This window comes from Onychostoma macrolepis, chromosome 07 (genome assembly GCF_012432095.1).
Source record: "Onychostoma macrolepis isolate SWU-2019 chromosome 07, ASM1243209v1, whole genome shotgun sequence".
NCBI classification, from domain to species: Eukaryota; Metazoa; Chordata; class Actinopteri; order Cypriniformes; family Cyprinidae; genus Onychostoma; species Onychostoma macrolepis.
Genome location: NC_081161.1, coordinates 26,273,868 through 26,297,858, shown reverse-complemented (window position 1 = coordinate 26,297,858; position 23,991 = coordinate 26,273,868). Strand labels below are relative to the sequence as shown.

The 23,991-nt window shown below is 38.6% G+C and overlaps 1 protein-coding gene across 3 annotated transcripts in view; it reads right to left on the bottom strand.

Annotated features, from left to right (window-relative positions):
• nkd1 (NKD inhibitor of WNT signaling pathway 1) overlaps positions 1 to 23,658 on the bottom strand; it is a 28,300-nt gene extending 4,642 nt beyond the window's left edge. For 2 of the 3 annotated variants that reach the window (XR_009271869.1, XM_058780480.1), the window contains exons 1-8: positions 23,245 to 23,655; positions 23,102 to 23,134; positions 22,762 to 22,901; positions 9,068 to 9,125; positions 3,758 to 3,861; positions 3,287 to 3,382; positions 1,464 to 1,611; positions 229 to 310 (exon numbers count right to left, since the gene is read on the bottom strand). Coding sequence is in view for 2 of the 3 variants with exons in the window: in XM_058780480.1 (XP_058636463.1) it covers positions 229 to 310; positions 1,464 to 1,611; positions 3,287 to 3,382; positions 3,758 to 3,861; positions 9,068 to 9,125; positions 22,762 to 22,901; positions 23,102 to 23,134; positions 23,245 to 23,269 (686 nt within the window). In the remaining variant the exon portion in view is untranslated. Of the gene's footprint in view, positions 1 to 228; positions 311 to 1,463; positions 1,612 to 3,286; positions 3,383 to 3,757; positions 3,862 to 9,067; positions 9,126 to 22,761; positions 22,902 to 23,101; positions 23,135 to 23,244 lie in introns of all 3 variants that reach the window. The other variant, XM_058780482.1, reaches the window with a different exon arrangement.
• Between the last annotated feature and the right edge of the window lie 333 nt (positions 23,659 to 23,991).

Genomic DNA, 23,991 nt, shown 5'->3' with positions numbered 1-23,991 from the left:
ACAACAGCATCATACTGTCATGACTGCAAGAACATTGCTCTGAGGATGTGTACATGAAGCGGGCTTGAACCAATCATTGTCCGTTAAATACTAATTTCTTTTAAGATTCTGTGGCATGTTCTTCCGAAGTTTATATATTGCAGATTTATGTAACAATTACAGACACTAATGTGAGAAACTGATTTACATATGATGTGGTCTGTTTATGTAGATTAATTTCATAAGTACCTAAGAAAGGCTCTTGACTTTTTCTCTGAAGTCTTGGAGTCCTCAATACACTTTTCTCCCTTATGCTTGGGATGGGGAGTGTCTGTTGGAGACAGAGTGAGTGAAAGAGAGAGAGAGAGAAGAGGGGGTCTTTATCAAAGAGAACGGCGTTGAGTTGCACATCATCACACACGCGCACATATACTGAAGCAGCTTTAAAGACCAACCAAAATAAGAAAGAAACCTTTGTTCCCTGCTTTCTATTTACTTTGAAGGTTCATAAAAGAAGAAAAAACAACAATGCTTCATTTATTCTATTTTGAACCTCAGGCCTCATATAAATCTAAAAAACACACACTTGTGAATTTGCATGAAGACAGCTGCTGTTCAAAGGCTCTTCGCTTTCAAATACATGACGGGTATAAATAGCCCAAATGACAGCACTAAACAAACAGAAACACTTCGGTTTCTTCAGAGTACTTTCTGTTCTCCTTCACATTGTTTTTTACCAAGTAACACAGTTAGAAAGTGGCTAAATGTGGATTTATTTATTTTTCAAACAGCAAAAGACTATCTGAGCAAAGAGGGATATGATAGCACTTTCCAAAAGGAATCCAAAAGCTCAGAGCTGCAGAGGTTTGGGTTTTTTCTTTCTCTCGTCTTCTGCCTTTGACTATGAACTCATCTTACAAGAGATGCAATGACATGGAAGACAGGGAAAAGGAGGAGGGCAATAGTGTAGGAGACAGCATAACAAGAACTTAGAATTGTTCTCCCAAAAATCCTGTCATCTACTTGCCCTCACGTCCTTGTTTTTATGTTTTTTTTCTCTTTTATAATGGAACACAAAATGTAGTATTTAACACAAAATTTGCTATTTAACAAAATGTCAAGGATGTACTTGTCTAACGAAATTGAGACTGTCAAGTTAAAAAAAAAAAAAACAATTACACGTCGCATCTATACATTACAGTTTGTCCATCACACAAACGTCTTGTCGTATTGACTGCTTTTTATTGTCTTTTTGATCAAATTTGATTGATCCAGTTACCATGCACTAAAACGATGTGGAAAAGAACACCGTTATTCTGCAAAACTCCCTCTTGTGTTCCATGGAAGAAATAAAAAAAAAAAAAAAATACAGGTATGGAACAACATGATGGTGAGTAAATGATGACAACTGCATTTTTGAGTGAACTCTCCCTGATATGAGTCAACTGATTTTCTGTTGTTCTGAGAAAACTCTCTCCATGTACCTGTGTTGGTCTGGGTGCAGTTCCTCCATCTCTGGCTGGAGTCTGGAGCAACAGAGAGCTTCACCCGGAGAGTCTTACTGCTGCTGGGGGAGTGATTCACTGAAGCGTCCACTACCTCATATATGGTGTGCAGTAGACTGGTGATGTCCTGGACGTAGGGAGATAGAGAGGGAAAAATTACATGAAATTAAGAGATCTTCACTGACACGAGACGGCCCATTAGTCTTTTATATGCTGTGCAAGCCTGTACTTGATAGGCTATATGCTAAGATACATGCATTATTCATAATTCCTACACAGACATGTCCATAATAATGTGTTAATCAGAGTCTCCTTAGCCTCAGGGAGGGAAGACAGATGCTGGCAACAGTGGAGAGCACATGTGCACAAAAACATAGGGCTGGGTATCGAGTTCAATACTTTTTAGACACCGACCGAATTGCCTCGATACCATCAAATATCGAAAAACGTCTTGTCGTTCGGTACCAAACTTCGATACCTAAGGGGTTAATCTCATCAAAATCAGTGAGGCAATAAGCCTGCACCACTAGGTGTGTTGGACTAGAAGCGAAGCGGCGCAGATTGAACAGTGTTTGACATCCGCGAGAGCGAAGCGCTTTGTTTACTACACACAGACTGAAGCGCGCGTGACGCTCGCGGTGATTTCAGCGTCTGCCGAACTGCTCTGAGAGTCACTGCATTAGCATTTTACCGTTTGATTTGAGTAAAACTAGCGTTATATCATATACACACAGAACTGTAAAGGTATTCACGGCAACCCGTCAAAATAAAAGTTTGGTTTAACTTGGAAGACACTTCGGCAGAAATACATTTGTATTGTTCAGCAGAATGTACATACTGTTACTACTAGGCTACTATTAAAATGATTAAAACTTTATTTTTTTAAGTAATGATCACACAACATTTCTTCCATGTTTTAATTTTAATAGTAAACCCCCTTTGTTTGCCAAAATAAATAAATAAACTTTGATTTTCAAAGATTTAAAGATAAATTAAATTAATGATTGAAAACCAGAACACAGAATTTCTGAGGAAAAATAAAACATTTCATAAGGCTATTTTAAGAATAAATTTGAATAAACTAAGTTTATATGCATTCAAATAATTAGACATACTACACCAGAATTTAATAACAATAAAACATATGGTGAAAGAAAATAAAACACCCACTTATGAAAGTGGATAAAGATTTTCAATTTCTTGAAGTCTTTAACAACCTAGAATAAATTAATAGAAATTATGATTCTGTCTGAGCTATGCGTTTTAAAACGAACACACACTAGTGTAAATGTAGCCTAACAGATAACTGAAAACTATTTGAACTTTATTAAAATTATGTGCACTGATTTATTGTGTTGGATATATTTTGTTCCTTTGTGCAGTGGCTCAGGAGATGAGGCTTTGAGTCTGTATAAATGTCAAAAAGCTGAAAAAATAAAACCAAAGTTTTTTTGAGACAATGTAATCTTGTTAAAAACTGATTTCATAAAATTGGTATCGAAAAAAGTATCATTCAGGAACAGATATCGAACTCAAGGTATCGGTATCGATGACGAAAACTTTTAAACGATACCCAGCCCTACACAAACATGAAACATGCTATACATCTGAGGCTATTTAGTATGTGGAAATGAAACGTAAATGCAGAGCAACTATGAAGCCGAGGAAAACAGGAACTGTGTGGTACGGTGGAAGAAAAAAGACAATGACATGTATTTAGTATGCCCTGTTAGTTTTATCTCTGTTTCTGGGCTTTCCCATGACAAAAGGCATCAGTCACTGCACAGATTTCTCAGTCGTACCTCTCTTGTGACCTTGCCATTGTTATCGAAGTCGTAGAGGGTGAAAGTCCACTCCTGCCTGTTATCTTCCTCAACTGATACGGCGCACTCCAACTCCTGATTAATAAACAACAATAGATAATCACTGTTTCAGTAACACTCGTTTAAAAGACTGCTCATACATTTTGGGTTGGCATGATTTTGTTGATTTTTTTTTTTTTTTTAAAGAAGTCTCTAATGCTCACCAAAGCTGTATTTATTTCATCAAAAATACAGTGAAATCTTAAATTTAAAATAACTCTTCTGTATTTTCATACATTTTAAAATGTAATTTGTTCTTGTCATAGCTGAAATTTCAGCAGTCATTGTGTCAAATGATCCTTTAGAATAATCATTCTAATATACTTATTTGGTGTTCAAGTAACATTTCTGATTATCATCAATGTTTTCTTTAAAAAGTCTACTCAATATATATGTGTGTTTTATACTGACCTCAAACTGTAATTGTTTGTGTGGGCCGACAGTGGCAGAGCCTTCAGTGTCCTGCATTCTCTCCTCCACACTACAGCTGTCAGTCTTCTCAGGGGGCAGGGCCACTGCAGGGGGATACACATTCACATAATGGTAAGGAAATCATCAAATGCTTAAGAAATTTCATACTTAAGAAATGTTACTGTATTTTTCTCATATGACTGTACCTCATTTTGAACATTGTTCAAAAGTGCTATTCACTGCTTAATTTGTAATTTTTTTTAATAAGCTTTATGAGCATATATGAACTAAAACAGACAGAAGAGAGAAAGGAAAGAGTTAAAGGAGAATGACTAGGAAGCACCCAGCTATTTTTGAATGTAGCCATGTCATCTCTACTATTACAGTCATTGCACTGAAGACACTCATAAAGTCTCATGGGGTAAGGGGTATAAACTTTCAGCCAAAATTTGCTATCACATTTATCTCAGAAGTACATGTTCCACTACACACTTTGTTAGAGTCTTGGGAAGCAATGATGGACATGTGGCACACACATAGCTCACGTTTACATCTCAATTCAGGACCATTTTTTGTGCAGTGGCAGCGCTTTCACAATGGATTGTCGGAAAGCTGCTTTACAAAGAAGAGTGTCTTACATCCCCCACTAAGTGAGCCAAAGCCAGCAGTAGCCGGGTTTCCATTCAAATTTAACTTGTGAGCAAAACTGGAATATCGCATAAAACATTTGTGAACAAGCATCGTTTCCATCCAACGAGTCAAAGAGAGCAAAATCTACACTTCCTGATAAACCTGCACTAGAATATAATCATTTTCATATATGATAAATGATTTGCGCCTCAGAGTGAGCAGATGAAACACAATGAATGCGGTCATTGCTTTCGGAGGTGGATGCTGCTGTTTGGGAATGCAGTCGTGTAAGACATTTCTGGGAGGCAATTAGAGAAATATTTTGACGACAGACTTTGCTCGGGCATTTGAGAATAACCATAACAATATTTCAGATGCTGTGGAATGACATCGGTCTGCTGGTTAGTCAGGATTTGCTGTCCATAGCGCAAAGTCACAATGACTTTTTTGATTCGCTTGGAGGAATTTATTTGCAAAATGCATTTCCATCTCTCATTATTCGCATCAACCCTTTTTTCGCACAAGTCAAAAACCACCTCAAGTGAGCGTAAAAACTTTTTTGCGTAATTAAGGGATTTTTATTTGAAATTTGGCATTTCCATCACTCGTTTCTCATGCGATACTTCAAAATGCGCATTAAAATAGGGTGATGGAAACCCGGCTAGTGAGGCAAAACTCTGTAAGATGGTTAGGTAGGATGAGGAAGAAACCCAAGGAACCAAGACAGCAGATCAAAATGTAAACAGTTTAAATCAAGACACAATGTGACAGTATTGAAGACAGTACAGTCAATGATGTTAAATGGCATTGATCGTGTTATGCCGAGTTTAATGTCACAACTGAGATTTGGGTTCTTCAGCTGAAGGCAAGATTTTCAGTCAATAACGACTTGAGAGTTTTGGTCTGTTTTTCATACAAAACTATTGTCAGACTTGGAATATAGAGTTATTATAATGCTGTTTTATCTTTGAAGCTTCACAGTGTCTGTACATTGCACTTTTGTTCCACAGAAAAAAAGTCATACAGGTTTGGAACAAGACAACAGAATCGTCATTTTTGGGTGAACTGTCCCTTTAAGAGCAGACTATGGGAAATCAGCACTATGCCTTGCTAAAGCTGCAAGTATAAATGCGTAAAAAGGCCTAGCTGCTGCCATCACATCCTAAGGCCAGGCTTCACAAACATCCTCGATATCCTATTTGTGTCTATGTCTGAAATCACAAGCAAATTTAAAGCGAGTCGCCGAGAAAGACGAAGTCTAACAGCGGCCTGTTCTGATGTAGAGAATGTCTGTCAGGATTAATCCTCAACTCAATACAAATTTCAGAGGCAGTTTGTCTCTTTGTGTATTGTGGGTAATAAGATGGAGATGTTTTAAACGAGAGCAGATCTAACGCAGCTCAGTGAGGACACGGCTCAGCACCAGGCTGGGTCCTGCAGGCTAAATCCTCCCCCCTGCCCCAAATCCCTACGCTTTGAAGTTCCATTCTCAAACCTTTTGGCCCAGGATCAGTCCGTCTGTAAAACAGAATCTCTAATTAATTAAGCAAAGTCAAATCTGAAACAGTGTTTGTTGTACGAGCCAAAAGGATAGGCAGACACAACAGTATCTCTCTCTGTCTTCTCTCTCTCTCATTCACTTCTCCTCCGCTGATCCGCTCAGATCAAAGAGGACCTGTCTTGTCCCTCTGCAGCGAGAGGCAAGGGAGGATGAAAAAAGAAAAGAAAAGCACCAGAGGATGAGAGCAGTCGTCCCAGGGAGCTTTTACAGGTTTTTTGGAGGGAAACAGCGTCAGATCAGGGCTTTTGATCAGGGCTAGAAACTCAAAGGCAATGCTGAGCTCCAGGGCCAAAGCCTGCTTGCCAGCCAGCTCACAATATACAGGAGCTGTTTATCTAGAGGACTAACAAATGGTCACAAAGAAACTATACACACACACACACACACGCACACACCATAAACACAAAGGAAGTGCTAACTCTCACAGCAATGGTCAAAGTCCTTCCCCACAGAGTGATGAGACAGCCAAACCCGCTACAGAGCTCCGGTGACGGAGCTTAAAAACCGCGCTATACAACACAGAGGGCAGCTTGGCAGCGTCCCAAAGGTGGCTTTGAATCTAAAGGTTCACCTGGAGTTCAGAGTAAACTGTGTGGTGACTGGTTAATAGCTAAAGCCTAGTGTGTTTCCTCAGTGTGGATGCTTGGTAGTTGGTACAGGCTGAAATGCAGTAAAACTGTAACAACAAGTGATCTTTTCAAGTTCTTTGGTCAAAACTTAACAAACAATCTTTTAACGTGCTGCTATGAGCTTAATTATCAAATTATGTCATCCTGATGATGAATCCAGCAGATTTGGGGGAAACTACAAAACTACATTGCTCCTATTAAAAAAGAAAAAGCTGTCTAGACTCAGTTGTTTTGCTATCAAGATATCTTTCTCCTCCATGAATTTAAAAACACTGCTATATAACCTCTGTATGTACAGTCATGGCCAAAAATATCGGCACCTTTGGTAAATATGATCAAAGAAGGCTGTGAAAATTAATCTGCATTGATAATCCTTTTGATCTTTTATTTAAAATTTCACAAAAATCTAACCTTTCATTGGATAATAAGAATTTAAAATGGGGGCAAATATCACTATGAAATAAATGTTTTTCTCAAATACACGTTGGACAATTATTGGCACCCCTAGAAAATCTTATGAGTAAAATATCTCTGAAGTATATTCCCATTCATATTCACAATTTTGAGCACTCCAGGGTGATTATGAACATGAAATTATCCAGCCATGGCTTCCTGTTTCACAGAAATACAAATAGGAGGGAAAACAAAGCCCAAATTCCCTTAATCATCCATCACAATGAGAAAAACAAAGAATATAATATGTGCAGCAAAAGATAATTGAGCTTCACAAATTAGTGAAGTGGCTTTAAGAAAAGAGCTAGAGCAGTGAAAATTCCCATTTCCACCATCAGGGCAATAATTAAGAGTTTCCAATCAACATAAAATGTTACGAAACTGCCTGGAAGAGGACGTGTGTCTATATCGTCCTAATGCACGGTGAGAAGGAGAGTTTGAGTGGCTAAAGACTCTCCAAGGACCACAGCTGGAAAACTGCAGAAAATAGTTGAGCCTCGGGGTCAGAAAACTTAAAAAAATGTCAAACAGCACCTACATCAACACATGTTGTTTGGGAGGGTTTCAAGAAAAATTCTCCTCGCTCATCCAAAAACAAACTCCAGCATATTCAGTTATCAGACACAACTGGAACTTCAAATGGAACTGGCTTCTATGGTCAAATGAAACTAAAAAATTTGCTTTTTAGCAGCAAACACTCAAGATGGGTTTGGTGAACACAGGGATAAAAAGTACCCCATGTGTACAATGATTTCATTCATCATACTGCTGTATTTTTGATGTTGTGGGCCTATATTTCTGCTGGAGGTCCTGGACATCTTGTTTAGACACATGGCATCACTGATTCTATCAACTACCAACAGATAAAAAAATCAATAAGTGACTGACTCTGTTAGAAATCTTATAATGGGCCATGTTTGGATCTTCCAACCGTATAACAATCCAAACACAAACCTCAAAAACAACACAAAAATGGGTCACCGAGCACAAAACCAAGCTTCTGCTGGCCATTCCAGTCCTCTGACCTGAACCCTATAGAAAATGAGTGGAGTGAACTGAATAGAAGAAGCACCAACATGGAGCTGTGAATCTAAAGGGTCTGGAGTGATTCTGGATGAAGGAATGGTCTCTGATCTCTTGTCAGGTGTTCTCTAACCTCATCAGGCATTATAGGAGAAAATTCAGAGCTGTTAAACTGGAAAATGGAGGTTTTAAAAAGTATTCAATAAAAGGGTGCCGTTAATTGTAGCCAATGTGTATTAGAGAAAAACATTTATTTCATAATGATATTTCCCCCCATTTTAAATTCTTATTATCCAATGAAAGGTTAGATTTTTTAAATAAAAGATCGAAAGGATTAACAATGCAGATTAATTTTCACAGCCTTCTTTGGTCATATTTACCAATGGTGCCAATATTTTTGGCCATGACTGTATGTGTACACATATGATAGCAAAAATATTTGTTTTACATTTTTACAGATCCACTAAAAAATGTGCAATATGGAATTCCAGAGGTACCAGACACGGTACATTTTAACTCCTGACTATAAGGCAACAATAACACCACAAACACCTAGCCAATCATACCTTTCCTTGACTGACCTTTGACCCACACAGATATGAGCGGACCACTTTTAAGCACGTATAAGTTGTAAACGTTGTTTGTACAGGAATCTGACCTGTTGATGATGACCTTCAATTCACAGTCAAATGATAAGATTTTCTTTTGCCTAAACCCTAGATAAGAATCTTGATCCCCAAGCAGATGCTTTCATTACAACAAAAGGAGATGGAATATCAGCTTAAAAACTTTATCTGATTTTTGACAATAAATCTTTTAACATGCTGCTATGAGTTTAATTAGTAAATTACAACCTTCAATTTACAGTCAATTGACAAGAAACAAATCATTCTATGCCAACATTGTGCAAACAAATGATTTAACAGAAGTAATAATGAAACTGAGCAGAGGAGAGATCAGGAGCCACATGCAAGAGAACATCAGTTGCTCAGGGGATATAGTGAGATAATTTACCTTCTAAACGATAATGTTCATCACTGATACCTTCAGCATAACCTTCATCCAATGGGTCCTGCAGAGACAGTGGAAAAGAAAGTTAGGTCTCTTTAAAAGAAACTTCTCAGACAAGCAATGACAGTATTTCAGACAAAAAATAAATTAATTAAAAAAATTGTGCAATTTGTATTATAAAGACAGGAAAAGGGTGAATTTGATGAGGATACGATGCAGGCTGGGTTTAAATTTGCATCCGCTACTTGAGCACCTCACAATGGGTGCGAACATCTCCAAAGACTAGATGAATGATATAATAGAGTGACTGAAAATCCTAAAGAGTAATATATAAAATTGACGCAATCCTGTCTACACATCCATAACAGACAATATAAGCAGGTGTGGATACTGGAAGTGTCTCATCTAAGATATTAAACCATGCTACACACGCACAAGCAGCCGTTCTGTCATGTTCCAAACCAACCATCAGTCTAGAAGAAGACTATTGTCTCAACACACCTGCTACCTTTGTCTAATTTCAACACTCCAGCTGTCTGCATACTAACAATTCATTTCTCTGGCCCAAAGACTGACCGTACAGCCTCCGCTGAAGCTCTGCAGCTGCGAGTGTGTACATGCTGCTTCTGCCAGTGAGGAGCTGCTTTGTCTTCATCCACATTAGACAGGCGCACTAAATGTCTTGCTGTAGTGCCTCAAGCCATACACTGGCCGCTAGAGACACAAAGCCGCACACACAAACACACACGTTCACCATAATGCTCGAGAGGTTAGCCGACAGCATGTGAGGGGAACGCGCTAATTATGTGTTGTCTGGATGATGGATGGGCTGCATTATAAATATGAGTTCGTCTCAGTTGGTTGAAATGAGAATCGGTCAGCAGAAATTCTTCTTCTCTAATTTGTGTTTTTTTTTCTCTCTATCATTCAAGGTCAAGTTTGGCTTAAGCACTACTTGGCCCTTTCAAATGAGTGCGCTGTGTTTGAGAGCGTGGATACGTGGCTATGTGTTGTTGCGCAGGACATTGAGGGCTGTGAGAAATTCACTAATCCCTGAAATTCACCTCTAAGTGGCGTTTAGCACAATCACTGTGGTGTCTGTCCACCCCTCTCAGTCACTCTTAAAAGGCTCTATAGAGTCCCACCCACCCCCATATATTAAAGCCCCTTTCCTTGCGTCTTTGCTCCACCACAGTGGAATAAATGTGAAAATGTCTCACACAGCCCTAATAATAATAATAATAAACATTTTTAGTTAAATATTGACTCACAATGTATTTAAAAAAACAAATCAGAAACATATAACAATGAATAAAATAAGATACTAAAATGCATTACATAAAAATATAAATTAATTAAAATATATAAAACTATTTATGGTAAATGTCCATGTTAACTTTTAGTAATGAAATCCAGCCACATTCCAAACAGGAGTGCTAAGCAACATAAACTACATAACACACTGAGAAACTGCATTGCAGTGACGTTGACCTCTGAGACGGTCCTTCCTTTTTGAAATTGCATGTTTTTGTACACTTTCCAGAAACATCAGAGGCTAATTGGCTGTGGAGAGTGTAATCAATAGAGGCTGATCTCTCTTCAGCAGTGTAATGAGAGGCTGAAGAGGGATCTGTACACATTCAGCGTGTGTGAGGGTGACCATGTGCTTCAGGTCACTCACTAATGTATGGAGACTAAGTGCCATTTATAGCGCTTAGAGGGACAGAGTTTGCGTGCGAATAGTAAGAGAGAAGGATAGGGGCTTGCGAGAACTGCAATTGAATTAACTATGTTAGCAGTTGCATGGTTTAAAAGCATTATCGTGTAATTTCACAGATGAAGTCTTGTGAGCGACATTTTAAACAAAGAATAAAAAACATCTGAGAGAATTTGCGTCCTGTGACTCCTGGTATGAACACATTCATGCCCATATTTCTTACTGGCTTGTGTTTATAAATGTTTATAACGGATGGAACAATGACATTTCTGCTGTGGGTCTTTTGCCTCAGCAGCATCATGAAAAGGCCTGTGAAACATAAACAAGGGCTTCACTCAATCTGTGCCAGCAACCAGAAACTCTTTCCCAGACACCATGTTTCACACTCTACGGAAAACCAACCAGATCTTTTTGTTTTAACGCAAGCCAAAAAAGGAAAGAAGAGAAGTTTGAGTACTTCACTACAAATGGATGCCCACAGAACCCAGTGCAACATAACTGATTTGCCAAAACACATAAACGCATACATCAAGCACTCCAGTGCTATGTTTTTGTTGGCCCTGTGATCAGTGGAAGTAGCCTAAATGAATCTTTCCATATGAAAGGACGAGTGAATTAAAAACAAACTAAGAGCAGGAATGAGACAGAGTAAGGACTTTTCACAAAGGATGCTTTTTGTTGGTCTAAGTGGTAGACAGACAGACTTCCATATTGTGCCACTGTGATGAAAATACTTTTAAAAGCATTTAAAAACAATGGACTAATCTGATTTATCTAGGAGCCAGATCATTATCTTGTATGCTCGGAGTATAAATATGCCTAATGCTATAGAGTTAAAGATTTTCATTATAAAGCTCTGTGGTGCCTGTCTAGATCAGGGGTGTCCAACTACTGTACTGCAGGCCAAACAGTATCATAAAACTTCTCAGATGTTAATAGTTTATCCTTAAACCCTGCCTCAAAATCAATTTTCACTTTGGTTTGGCCTGTAATGTCATACCATATAGTCTAAAATAAGCTACATGCTTTTCCAAATGACTTATTACAGGCCTAAAACATAATAACTTTTCTGATTGGACTATCACCTCCCATTGATCTAAAAATGTGTAAATAAATACCAGTTCTGGATGAATTAGTGCTCATTAAATAAATAAGCAAGCAGCAGTTCTAGAGGAAATATAACTAAATAAATACATAATTTAACTACTTTCTGTTTTAACTGTTCAACCACTCTGAAACACCACCTGGCTTTAGTATAGTGCCCACCAGGAGTTGGAGACGCTTGGTCTAGCTGTTTTTAACGAATAACCATGTCTTGAAGATAATGATTTGTGTGCAGAATGCAGGAGCACAGATTAGATGTTGGTTCTTGCCAGTTTAAACCTGGAAACACATTCAAATGCACTGCCAAGTGTCTGTAAGTGTGTATAAGGGTCAACCCCAAGTGTCTGGCACATTAATATGTAAGCACTATGAAAAAAAAAAAGGAACAACGAAAAATGCTAAGAGAAATCCAGGGGGATTTCTCAACCAGGTTAAGTATGAGGATGTGTGTCTAAATTAAATTACACATATGAATGTGGCCTTGTTCATTTTGTCATTAGGGTACGTGTGTTTCTGTATCTGTACGTTTGAATGTATGTGGGTAAGGGAGTGTGTGTTTGGGTGTGTGTGTGTGTGTTGTGGAAAGTCCCACACAACTCTGTGTCTGTATTTTCTGTCTACTCGCCACGCCACAAGGGCTGATGGACAATTTACGCAGCTGATGACAGTTCTGCATGATCATGGGCCAGACATACACACACGCACACATAAAATACACAGACACGATCAGTCGCCAAGCCCTCACTAGGCCACAGCCTTGGAACGTCATCAAACCATGGAAAACCTAATTAAGACTGTCGTCTCTCTCTGTCGCCTTCTCACTCCTTCTCTGTCACCTTCGGTTTTCACACTCGCAGACCACAGTCCTAATCATATTAAAACAGGGAATGAAAGATGGAGGGTTTTCAGCGCTGTGAACCGCAGCCAACCAGAACCACTCCATTTTTAAGACAATTTAAGCCTTCACAAAGACACATACACCTACAGGTGCCATATTTCACCAGCGAGACAATCAACTACGAACATATAGTCACGAACGTAGACAGAAAAAGACTCGCAACTGAATTCCTGTTTAATCTTGCGTGTCTGTTATCTTGCTTATGCGTATACGGTTACATGCGCGGGATCTCAGGAGACGGGATGTATATGCTAGCACGTCAAAACCAGTCCTCGCTAGCTACAGGGCCAATCCAAAAATGACTTCCTACACTCCCCCCAGTACCCTACATACTTTCCTACATGTGAGGATGAAAGAGTCCGGAGTGCAGTGACCTACATAAGCACCTCATACTTTATAATGAGCAGAACAGGCAACCCAGACAACCTAAACTACTGACTGGAGTGTCAGTATTTCACTCTAAAAAGGACCAGTCACCCAAGATTCTGTCGTTATTTACTCACCTTCATGTCTTTCTACACCTGTCACTTTCTTCTGCCTTTTGAATACGTTTTTTTAGTCCATACATTGAAAGGATATGTTGTTTTGGACCCCACTGACTTTGATCGTATGGACAAAAACACTCTTCCTTCCACAGAAGAAAAAGTCATGAGAAATAAACAAATAAACCAATGTCTCACTGCTGTTCCTGATATTATGTGGTTCTGTCACACTCACTGAAAAAGACAGGAAGAGAGGTAACAAATTAAACAACTCTCTCTGAGATTCCTCACGGATTCCCTGTCATGTATTGCAACACCCCATTTTGGCAGCTTATCAATGTGAAGAAAGAAGCACCGTGCAAATGAAGACAATTGTATTAGGATGCAATTCATGAAGCGACTTCACCCTGTGAATGCGTGTGATGTGTATTTGTCCCTTCGGGGCTTGCCGTAGAAAGTATATGCTCATGTGTGCCGGGAGCACTTGTCAGCTTCACAGAGAAAAAGATTTACATTCTTCTTTCTTATTTTATTATTCATTCACGTTTAAGCGAATGCCAGGAAAGTGCTCAGTGACACAACGTTTGTGATGGATTTGTGCATGTTAGGTTGCAAACAATATGGCTCATCAGTTCTTCAGCACGATCTGGAGGTGAAAATAAGCTCAACAGTCAATGCCAAAGCCATGAGATTCCACTGAACCCCTAAAAGAGTCAGCTGGGCCATTAACTCAGCAGGAAGTTGAGTCGGAGGGTCTGTAAATGCACACCTGCTGACAGACACGGTCATGCACATCAACTTCGATTTGCTTTGAACGATTAGGTATATGATGCCGCTTATGGCTGAGTCAGTGAAAACAATCAGTTAGTGAGCTCAAACTGTAAAAATCTTTAAAAAAAAAAAAAACACACACATTCTGGCTGGACTGAACACAGATGATCTGGTGTAGAGAACAGTGCAGAGAAATTGGCAGAAGATGGACTGTTAGTGATTGTGTGTAAAATAGCCCTTGATTCAATGTTTCAAGCATTTTAAAGTTACGAGTTCTGATAATCATATACCCGCCCTGGCACAAAAACTTCATTCCATGCATCCAGAATCCAAACACATGCTGCTAATTTACTGAATCACAGGTTTCTAAATCAAGTCAAGCTGAGCAACAGAAAGGCAGTGAATGAGCTTGTGTATCTATGTGTCTGTTCAGATGGTTAGTTTGCCTAAAGGCAAAGATAATAGAAGAATTAGAGCATTATTAGACGTTTAGCATTTTATGTATCACTGATGTCTTTATCTAGGACGGAAAACATCTCTTTAGACTCAATATACTCCTCTCATCAAACAGCCACAGCAGAAAACAGGGGCAGATTAGAAAAAGAGAGAGAGAGGGGGACTATTTACACCAAAAAAAAAAGTGCTGGTTATTGGAGAAGCAAAAACAATTGATGCCTGTATTGATGAGCATTTGTGTGAGATGGTTAAAGGGCCCCTATTATGCCATTTCGAATATTGCCTTTCATGCAATGTGTAATGTATGTGAATGCAAATGATCTGCAAAGTTGCAAAGCAAAAAGCACGGTAAATAAAGTTATTGTCTCCCAAAAGAAAGAATCGACTCTGAACAGCCTAAACGAGTCGTTAGTAATTTGAATCCCACTAGCCATCACAGGGTAACTCATCTGCATAATTCGCACCGTTCTACGTTGACCGGCCACAAACATCTTGACCCGCTCTCAAACACGTAATTTTTTTTTAAAAAGATTTATTTTTTGCATTTTGATAGGCCGGTGTAGAAGGGACAGGAAGCAAAGTGGGAGAGAGAGGGGGATGGGATTCCAACTCGGGATGCTCGTAGCGCAATGGCGCGATGTGTCAGCACGCAGCCCACAAGGCTTTTGGTGCCGACTCAAACAAGCCATTTTACTGACGACTGCTTCTCTAATCTCAGGGAGTTCAATGCAGGATTCACAAAATGCTTGCTCTTGAAAGAAGGCTCAGTACCCAGTTTATTTGGACCAGCTGGCTCCAATGAATCACAACCTGTAAGTATTATAAATAATTGATGTTTATGTTTTCTATAGAGTGTTCAAAATACATAACGATGGCAATGAGCATATCATTTCTGACATGCTCTGTAAGCAATCACAACAGACTGTTGTCAGAACGGAGTAGCATCACGGAAAGGAGGGGTTTAGAGAGACTGAATCTTAGAACTGCTTCGAACTAACCGTTTGAGAATCGTTGAAAAACGAAGTGATATTAAATGCATATTCTGAGAAAACGAAAGCGTTTTTTGATCATGCATGCATGTAAACCTATTGTAGGTGACTCCCAAAACGACATTAGGAACCTTAAATACAGCATAATAGGGGCACTTTAAGAGATACTCAAAACTCTAGTTTAGAAGGTATAATTACATTTTTGTCACTTATAACGTCTGAAGAAACATAGCACAGACTGGACAAGGATGAAACTTTCTAGCATGTATGCGATAAACACCTGTGTTTCTGTAAGCTGTTAAATGGAGTATACTTTGCAATGTGTCGGCCATACACATGCTAAGTGTTCACATTTAAACTGAAGTATACTTTCGGCTTAATAGATAAAATCAGTAGTAAGTGACAAATCATAGACAACATAATTTATTAAGTCAAATAACATAGTCATGGCCAAAAGTATCGGCACCCTTGGTAAATATGATCAAAGAAGGCTGTGAAAATTGATCTGCATTGTTAATCCTTTTGATCTTTTTATTTACCTACATCACCACATGTTGTTCGGGAGAGTTTCAAGAAAAATTGTCCTAGATCATCCAAAAACATACTCCAGCATATTCAGTTATCAGACACGACTGGAACTTCAAATGGAACTGGCTTCTATGGTCAGATGAAACTAAAAAATGAGCTTTTTAGCAGCAAACACTCAAGATGGGTTTGGTGAACACAGGGATAAAAAGTACCCCATGTGTACAATGAAATATACTGCTGTATTTTTGATGTTGTGGGCCTATATTTCTGCTGGAGGTCTTGGACATCTCGTTTAGACACATCACATCATGGATTCTATCAAATACCAACAGATTAAAAAATCAATAAGTGACTGACTCTGTTAGAAATCTTATAATGGGCCATGTTTGGATCTTCCAACCGTACAATAATCCAAACACAAACCTCAAAAACAACACAAAAATGGGTCACTGAGCACAAAACCAAGCTTCTGCTGGCCATTCCAGTCCTCTGACCTGAACCCTGTAGAAAATGAGTGGAGTGAACTGAAGAGAAGAAGCACCGACATGGAGCTGTGAATCTAAAGGGTCTGGAGTGATTCTGGATGAAGGAATGGTCTCTGATCTCTTGTCAGGTGTTCTCTAACCTCATCAGGCATTATAGGAGAAAACTCAGAGCTGTTAAACTGGCAAATGGAGGTTTCAAAAAAGTATTGAATAAAAGGGTGTCGTTAATTGTGGCCAATGTGTATTAGAGAAAAACATTTATTTCATAATGATATTTCCCCCCATTTAAAATTCTTATTATCCAATGAAAGGTTAGATTTTTGTGATTTTTTTAAATAAAAGATCAAAATGATTAACAATGCAGATTAATTTTCACAGCCTTCTTTGATCATATTTACCAAGGGTGCCGATATTATTGGCCATGACAGTATATACGTGTATGCACATACACATGTTAACTGTGTAAAGTATGTGTATGTGCTTATTATAGTGTGTCCATGTAAACAGTTTACTTGTGTTTATAGATGTTGAGTATGGCCAAGCAGTCAAGCGATTAGCAAAATACTGCTCAACATCAGCTCCATTTTGGCAGTCACAGTGTTTGGAGAAGGTGTTGTGTCTGGTATCCTCGATACTGGTGATTAGATCGTAACCTTACACATGCATATCTACAGTTTATGCTCTTTTTTTAAGGTGGACATTTAGAAATCATTAAAGTGTGTGTGTGGGCAGCTGCTTGTGTCAGTGTCTGTAGAGGCTCCTTAGTAATTTCTCAGATGAGATTAACATTGCAAACATTTCCTCACACATTACCTCATCCACATCAAAGCGCTCTATGCTGATGTCACCACACACTTACTGTCCATAGGAAAACACACACACATGCACTCTAGCCTCTCATGCACTCAGATACACACTCTCTGTCTCTATAAAGATACAGATATCATATCCACTAATGTAAATACAAAAAGCTTAACAAAATGCAGATTTATTGAACTGGATGTGAACATGATTGTGTTTATCAAGTCTGTTTAATCCTGTATTTTTGTGCATCAAAAACCATGAAATGGCTTAACAAGAGCAGTATTTCCTAATGAAACAGGAAGTTGGGGCAGGACTTCAGACTTAAGGAAGAAGCTGATTTTAATACAGGAGCCTTTACCTTCCAAAACAATGCATTCATTCTCACAACTAGACTAACACAACATCCTGTATCAGTATCACTGACACATTCAACTGAAAGAGGTTGTTTGCAGAATAGTTAGTGAGAGATAAAAGCATCAATCTTATCACTTTGCAGGCAACAACAGGACACTTATTGAGATAAAATGAAGCAAACATACAGTACTGGTGAGGCTACGCTCTCATTTACTAGAGACACCTTTAAAGCATGAAAGCTGCAGAGTGAGAGAGCGCTTTGAAGCCTTGAAAATGAAGCAGCGCTCCCCGTTTGTTCTACTCTCTCTTCCCCTTAGGTGATCCCTCCTTTACCCTCTCCCTATTTCCCCTCTTCCTTTTCTCTTTAAAGGCAGAGAAAAGGAATAACTAAACTGCACCAAAAATACAGAGAACAGACTTTTCAAACATTGTTTGAAACTCCAGCCTGTTTCTCTCTGAAGGACTTTAAAGACCACAGTAACAGAGAGCTGGAGATTTGTGAAAACATCAAGTAAGAGATTTACCAAATCCTTCAATATTACTATTTAATAAATACTCAAAACACAGATAGACTGTGATAAAAACATGAATTAAACAAGGTGACAAAAAAGGAGCTTTTGTGATTTTTCTTATTATTGTATCTTAATGTGATGAGCTAACAAATAAAAAAATAAAAAAAGATTATCAAAGAAATATTGGATCTTTTTTGTTTTTTTGTTTTTTTTGTTTTTACATCTTTTACACTCACCAAAGTATTCACTTTATTACTCACTTCAGTAATATTATGAAATGTTATTAAAATATTATATTTTAAAGTTTAAAATGTAGTTTAGTATATTCCTGTGACGGCTAAGCTCAGTTTTCAGCAGCCATTCTCCAGTCTTCAGTGTAATATGATCCTAATATTTTTTAAATGCATTTTATTATCAGTGTTAAAAACTGCTGCTCAATAATTTTGTGTAAACTGTGACAATTTGATTTGACGATTTTATTTATGCATGTTTATCAGTATATATACATATACACATATATATATGTTTATTTACAAATAGCAAATCAAGAATCTCAATCATAACCTTTGAAGTACAGAAGAAACATAAATGTGACAGAGCAGCTGAATAAATAAGGGTTTTGAGGAGGTTGGAACAACACTGTCTTGAGCTCTGCTGCTTGTGGAGTGTGTGTGTGTTTAAGGAAATTTAGAAAACACAGCCCAATTCTCAGCTGTTAATCCTGGCAACTCAGTCCACACATTCCCACCATGCACTTTGATCTCTAGAGCACATCCGGACAGACGTGCTTTAATGCACAACACACACACACATACACACATTTTCTCTCTCTCTGATGCACCTAGCCAGACGCCATCCTTGCCCTTAGCACACCCCCATGCCACACATACCAAAGCACTATTTTTACACACATACTTACACACTTGCATTACAGATAGTTAAATGGAAAAACACATAAAAACACGGGCAAACCATTTAAATCACCTACAACTGACAACGACTGCAATGCCTTCTGTTCGTACTACAAGCCAGCGTTGCATGTGTACTAACTGAGAGTAACTTGAGAGGAAAGTCCAGTTACCTCAGACCTGCTTTTTAAGCTTCTCATCTCATTACAGGTTATCTCAACTCAGACTTAGTGCATGTGCTGCTATTCCTGGATACAGACTCATTCATAAACCTCAATGAATAACTGCATCAATGACAGTCAGTGTATTTACATAAAGTATTTATTAAATGTGATCTAAATGCTTTAGTCCAAATTAAACTTTGCCTATCCATTTTTTGCAAAGTAGGACTTTATATTCATCCAAAAAAGGCAAAAACAAAACAACAACATCAAATTCATTAAGCAGCTGTTTTTAAGTGATAAGAAATGTTTCTTGAGCACCAAATCAGCTTGAATGATTTCTGAAAGAATAAATTACATTTTAAAATATATTAAATAGAAAACCATTGTTTTATATTTTAATAATATTTCACAATGTTACTATTTTTACTGTATGGTTTTTACTGTTTGATCAAATAAGTGCAGCATCTGTGAGCATAAAAGATGTCTTTAAAAAACTTTTGAACAGTAGATTTCATTTTTTATATATTATTTTGTAATTAACATACTTAGGCCTACTTATTTAAATGAGATTAAAAAATGAGTTCATTCACCGCTTGATATAGGAGGTGACGGAGCAGCCACCAGCAGGTCCCTTCACTCTTCCTGTCCTGGAAGAACAATCTCCTCTGTTCCCCTCCTCCCTTCTCGTCTCTTATCCTCTTTTCCTTTCTCATAGGAGCCCCTCAACAGCCCTACACTGGAGCCAGGTGCTGTCCCACTCCCCAGAGGCACCCTCTTCCCTTTTCTTTCTCTTTAACACAGAAACATAGCCTTTCTCTTCCGCCCCCACCCTCTGTCTTTCAATCTCTTTCTGTCATCCTTTCTCAACCAGCCCTGGAGAGACATGGTAAACCTGACGTCTAGAACAGAAAGAGAAAGAAGTCTGAGGGTAAGTGTGTGACAACCACACTTGAAGCTTAAAGTGAAAGAAATACGTTGGATATTGGGAAGGGAATAAAAGAGACAAAGGATATAGTGCATATACTGTCACTCTTTGTGCTACAATAAAGAACATTCTGTAGTAAAGACAGCAATGGAGAGAAAAAGTGTGTTGGTTGTCAGGAAAGGTTTAAATAGCAAGCCTCAGAATCAAAAAAATTCCCCCCAAAAAGTTCTGAAATTCCAAAAGAAATTATTTTTAGAATTTCAGCTCTCTATTTGATCTGGGCTTCAAAGTGTTTGGTCTCTGAGTGATACAACACACAGAGTGATACAGAATGCTTTCAAAGTCATGATCAAGCCTGGTTTATATTTGACCTATTGGCCGCTTTTGACTGTGCCGGAGATTGTGTTTAAAGTTGTGATGTTGCCTGGTTTGCCCTAGTTTAGAACTGTTGAAAGCAACATTAAAAGAGAAAAGTGAAAACTTTATAACGTTGAATAAATATAAAACAGGTAACTCAGTGAAGTCATTTCAGACTTTGTAACTGTTGTTCAGTGCATTATGATCTCTCCAGCTACAATAAAACCTCTTTCTCACAGCAGAGAGTGAAAAAAAGTAATAAACTGTGTGAACTTTGAACCAGGCAAGAACTATGTGTTCCACGCTCCTTAAACTTATTTTCTCCCCTTCACACCACAAGATCTAAAATCCACACCAATGTGGTTACAATTTCTTTGCTTGCAGTGCAGTACTATGTGTCTTACATGCTAAATAAACGTTTATTGCCACCACTTTCTTTGAGAGTTAGAAAAGAAATGCAGCATTTCTAGAGCAACACTCCGGACTCTGAAAGTTTAAGAGCGTCAGGTTTGTGTTTGGATGTCCACATATGAGGATTGGGTTTAAGAAGTTGTGGCTGCGTTCTTCTGCTGGTTGAGACGGCTCTTTAATAGCAGCCTTCTGGATTTCCTTTCGCTTTTTCTGTCACTCTCAGCGTCTCTCACTATCTCTCCAACCCTCAAAAAAGTCTTTTGAGACTCTGCAACAGCCCTTGACCAAAAGAGGCTTACTCTGAGGTATTTCCAGAGGATTTCTCCTCTCCTAAACGACAGTGCTCTTATGTGTTTACTAGGATGCCAAATCTGAGACAGACTGGCCCTCCCTCCACCCCTCTCTCGACTTCACAATACAGCGCTGTCACCAGCCTGTCAGCCTGCAATGCTTTCAACCCGCCGTGATCTATTACCTACAGAGAGAACTTGCATCTGTTCCTAGCCCTCACACAGTTCTTCCCACCACGTTCAAATAAACCATTTACCCATGTGAGCCGCCAGTGAAAAAGTTGACGCGCCTTTTGTCTAAACATGACTGCTAAAACATTTTCCGTCTTGGGCAAATTCAAGATAGAAACGCATGCAAGAAGAAAGGCGATAAAAATCCAAATATATGCTTTCAAATACATATGCCACCTTTAAGATACCAAACCTACTTATTTATTTGCCTATTGATATTTCCTCTCAAAATGAGGTGCCTATCAGAAATAAACAGCCTGAACCAGTCTGGAAACCTGACTTTTCCTCTTCCTATCATTCAAAGGAATAACAACACAAAATCTCCTCCTCTAGCTTCAAAGGCAGCAGCTGAAACCGTGGAGAGCGTTTTTAACAGACATCATTAAAGGGAAAGGTGTATTCAGAGAGTGTTTCTCCTTTAATCACTTCTGGTAATAACGCCTTTGGCTTTTAGTTGGGCTCAAACTACAGAGTGTTATTGTTCTTGGTGACGTCACAAAACAATGGCACGATCGTTTTCAAAGCGCGTGAATTGGGTGGTCTGGAAGCGCGTGTGGCCTCTAGAAGCAGGCAACGATCATTCTGCAACGCGAATATCGCTTATACACGCGTTTACCATCTATAACCCAACGAGGGTAGTTGACTTGCAATATGTCCATTAACTTTTTTATTCAACATGGACTTTAAAATGTTCACATGCGTAAAGAAAAGTTTTTTGTTTTTTTGTTGTTTTTTTTAACGCGCAAAGATTTCTTTTCTAATTTTTCACCATAGTAAACCACTTTTTTTCTTTTTTTACTTCACTAGTTCATTTTAAACAGTTCTGTGATGCAACAGCTGAATTCGTAAAATGACAAATATTCTATTTCTTCTCTAAGTTAATATGATACTCTCGCGTATATCATTACAGAATAATTGGAATTCTTTGTTTAAAATAGTTTTAGATCACTTACAGCGCGTCACAGCGCTGACACTGCTAGATGTTTCATGTCAACTAGGCTACCCACGAACTGAATTCATGCAGAACGGAAAGAAAAAAGTTGTATTGCAGTTTATAAACGACGTTCATCACAACAAAACAAAGTTTTTGATGAGTTGAAATACAAACTTTAAAGAGCTCCATGCATGCATCCCTTACTTCAAAGAGCGCAACATTTCTCCAGTCAATAACTAAACACCCAAACAGTTGATTCCTACAGTCTTGGAATGAAATGAAGGCGAAGCGCATACAAGTTCACTTTCTCAAAGTCCAAAATCTTCTCACATTTAACATGCACGTGTGATAAAAAGTCATTAAAACCGTTCACGTACCCGTGGAGACAGTCCGCAGGTATTTTTCTGCTGGCAGTCCTGCTGATCTACACGAGAGCTCGAGCAGTAATACTTCTGCTTAACCATCCAGTCATCCAGTCCTTTCCTCGCCAAACACGCATTAACTACAAAACTATCGCCTAAAAGAGCAAGAAATACAATTTATACATAATACCATTGTGTATTTATCAGTTAAACAGCTTTCAAGTTTGTTTATAACGCTTTTCTTTTTGTTTACGCCAAATGTTCAAAGATGCAGCTTTGTTTTATTAGTCATTTAGCCAGTTCACCCGTTTCAAATAAAAGCGTTATTATTTGTATAACAAATAAAATTACTCACCTTCAGGACTCTCCCTCGCTTTACAAATAGCAGCTTTAAAAAAAGAAAAAGACGTCGTATAAATGGATTACTCGAAAGAACTATATCACAAGCGCGTTGAAATCAAAGACTTGCTCTACAACACCAAAGAGATGCCGTCTTACCATGTTTGGAATGAAGTTTACCCATTTCTCTGCATCGGAGAGCAAGTGCGAAACATCAGAAATGAAAAACAATCCAGAAAGAGTGCGATATTTGTGAGCGTTCGTGAAGAACAGCGCGCGGGGTCCGTACACATCCAGCAGCGGTGGAGGATCGAGTGATCTGCGGCTCCAGCGGACCAGACGCGAGGCGCTGCAGCCACTCAGCGAGCGTGATTGACGCCTCGCGCAGGCCGCCTCTCCTTCAGTCTGATTGGACCGAGGCGGCACATGAAAGGGAAGCGGGATTCTTTTGGAGTCTCCAAATATAAAAAGAGCAGCGCAAAGCCCCCCGTGGGCGCTATGAGCAGGACGTCAGCTAAACACGTCCAGCCGAGCGGACACCAATCGCTGATTTGGACAAGAGCTGAATAATATTAAAGTGTGAAAAACGATTGTCTGGATAAACTGTAAACTCCACTCTGGTAACAAATTAGCTTGAAACTTTTTTTGAAAAACAATTTTTAACTAGATAATGTAGCTAACGTATTTGGCACACTTATTATGTACACCAGTAATGGTCTAGGCTAACGTGAACAAACCTCATCCATCCATCTATCCACCTATCGCTAACAATGCTTTATTGACAGTATTGTTAACAATTACAGTATTGCCAAAGCAAAGGTAGCCTACTTACAGCACCAAATTTATGAACACCAAAGAAAATAGATGTTTGTTAAAATAAATAAAGTGCATTAAGAAATGTAGGTG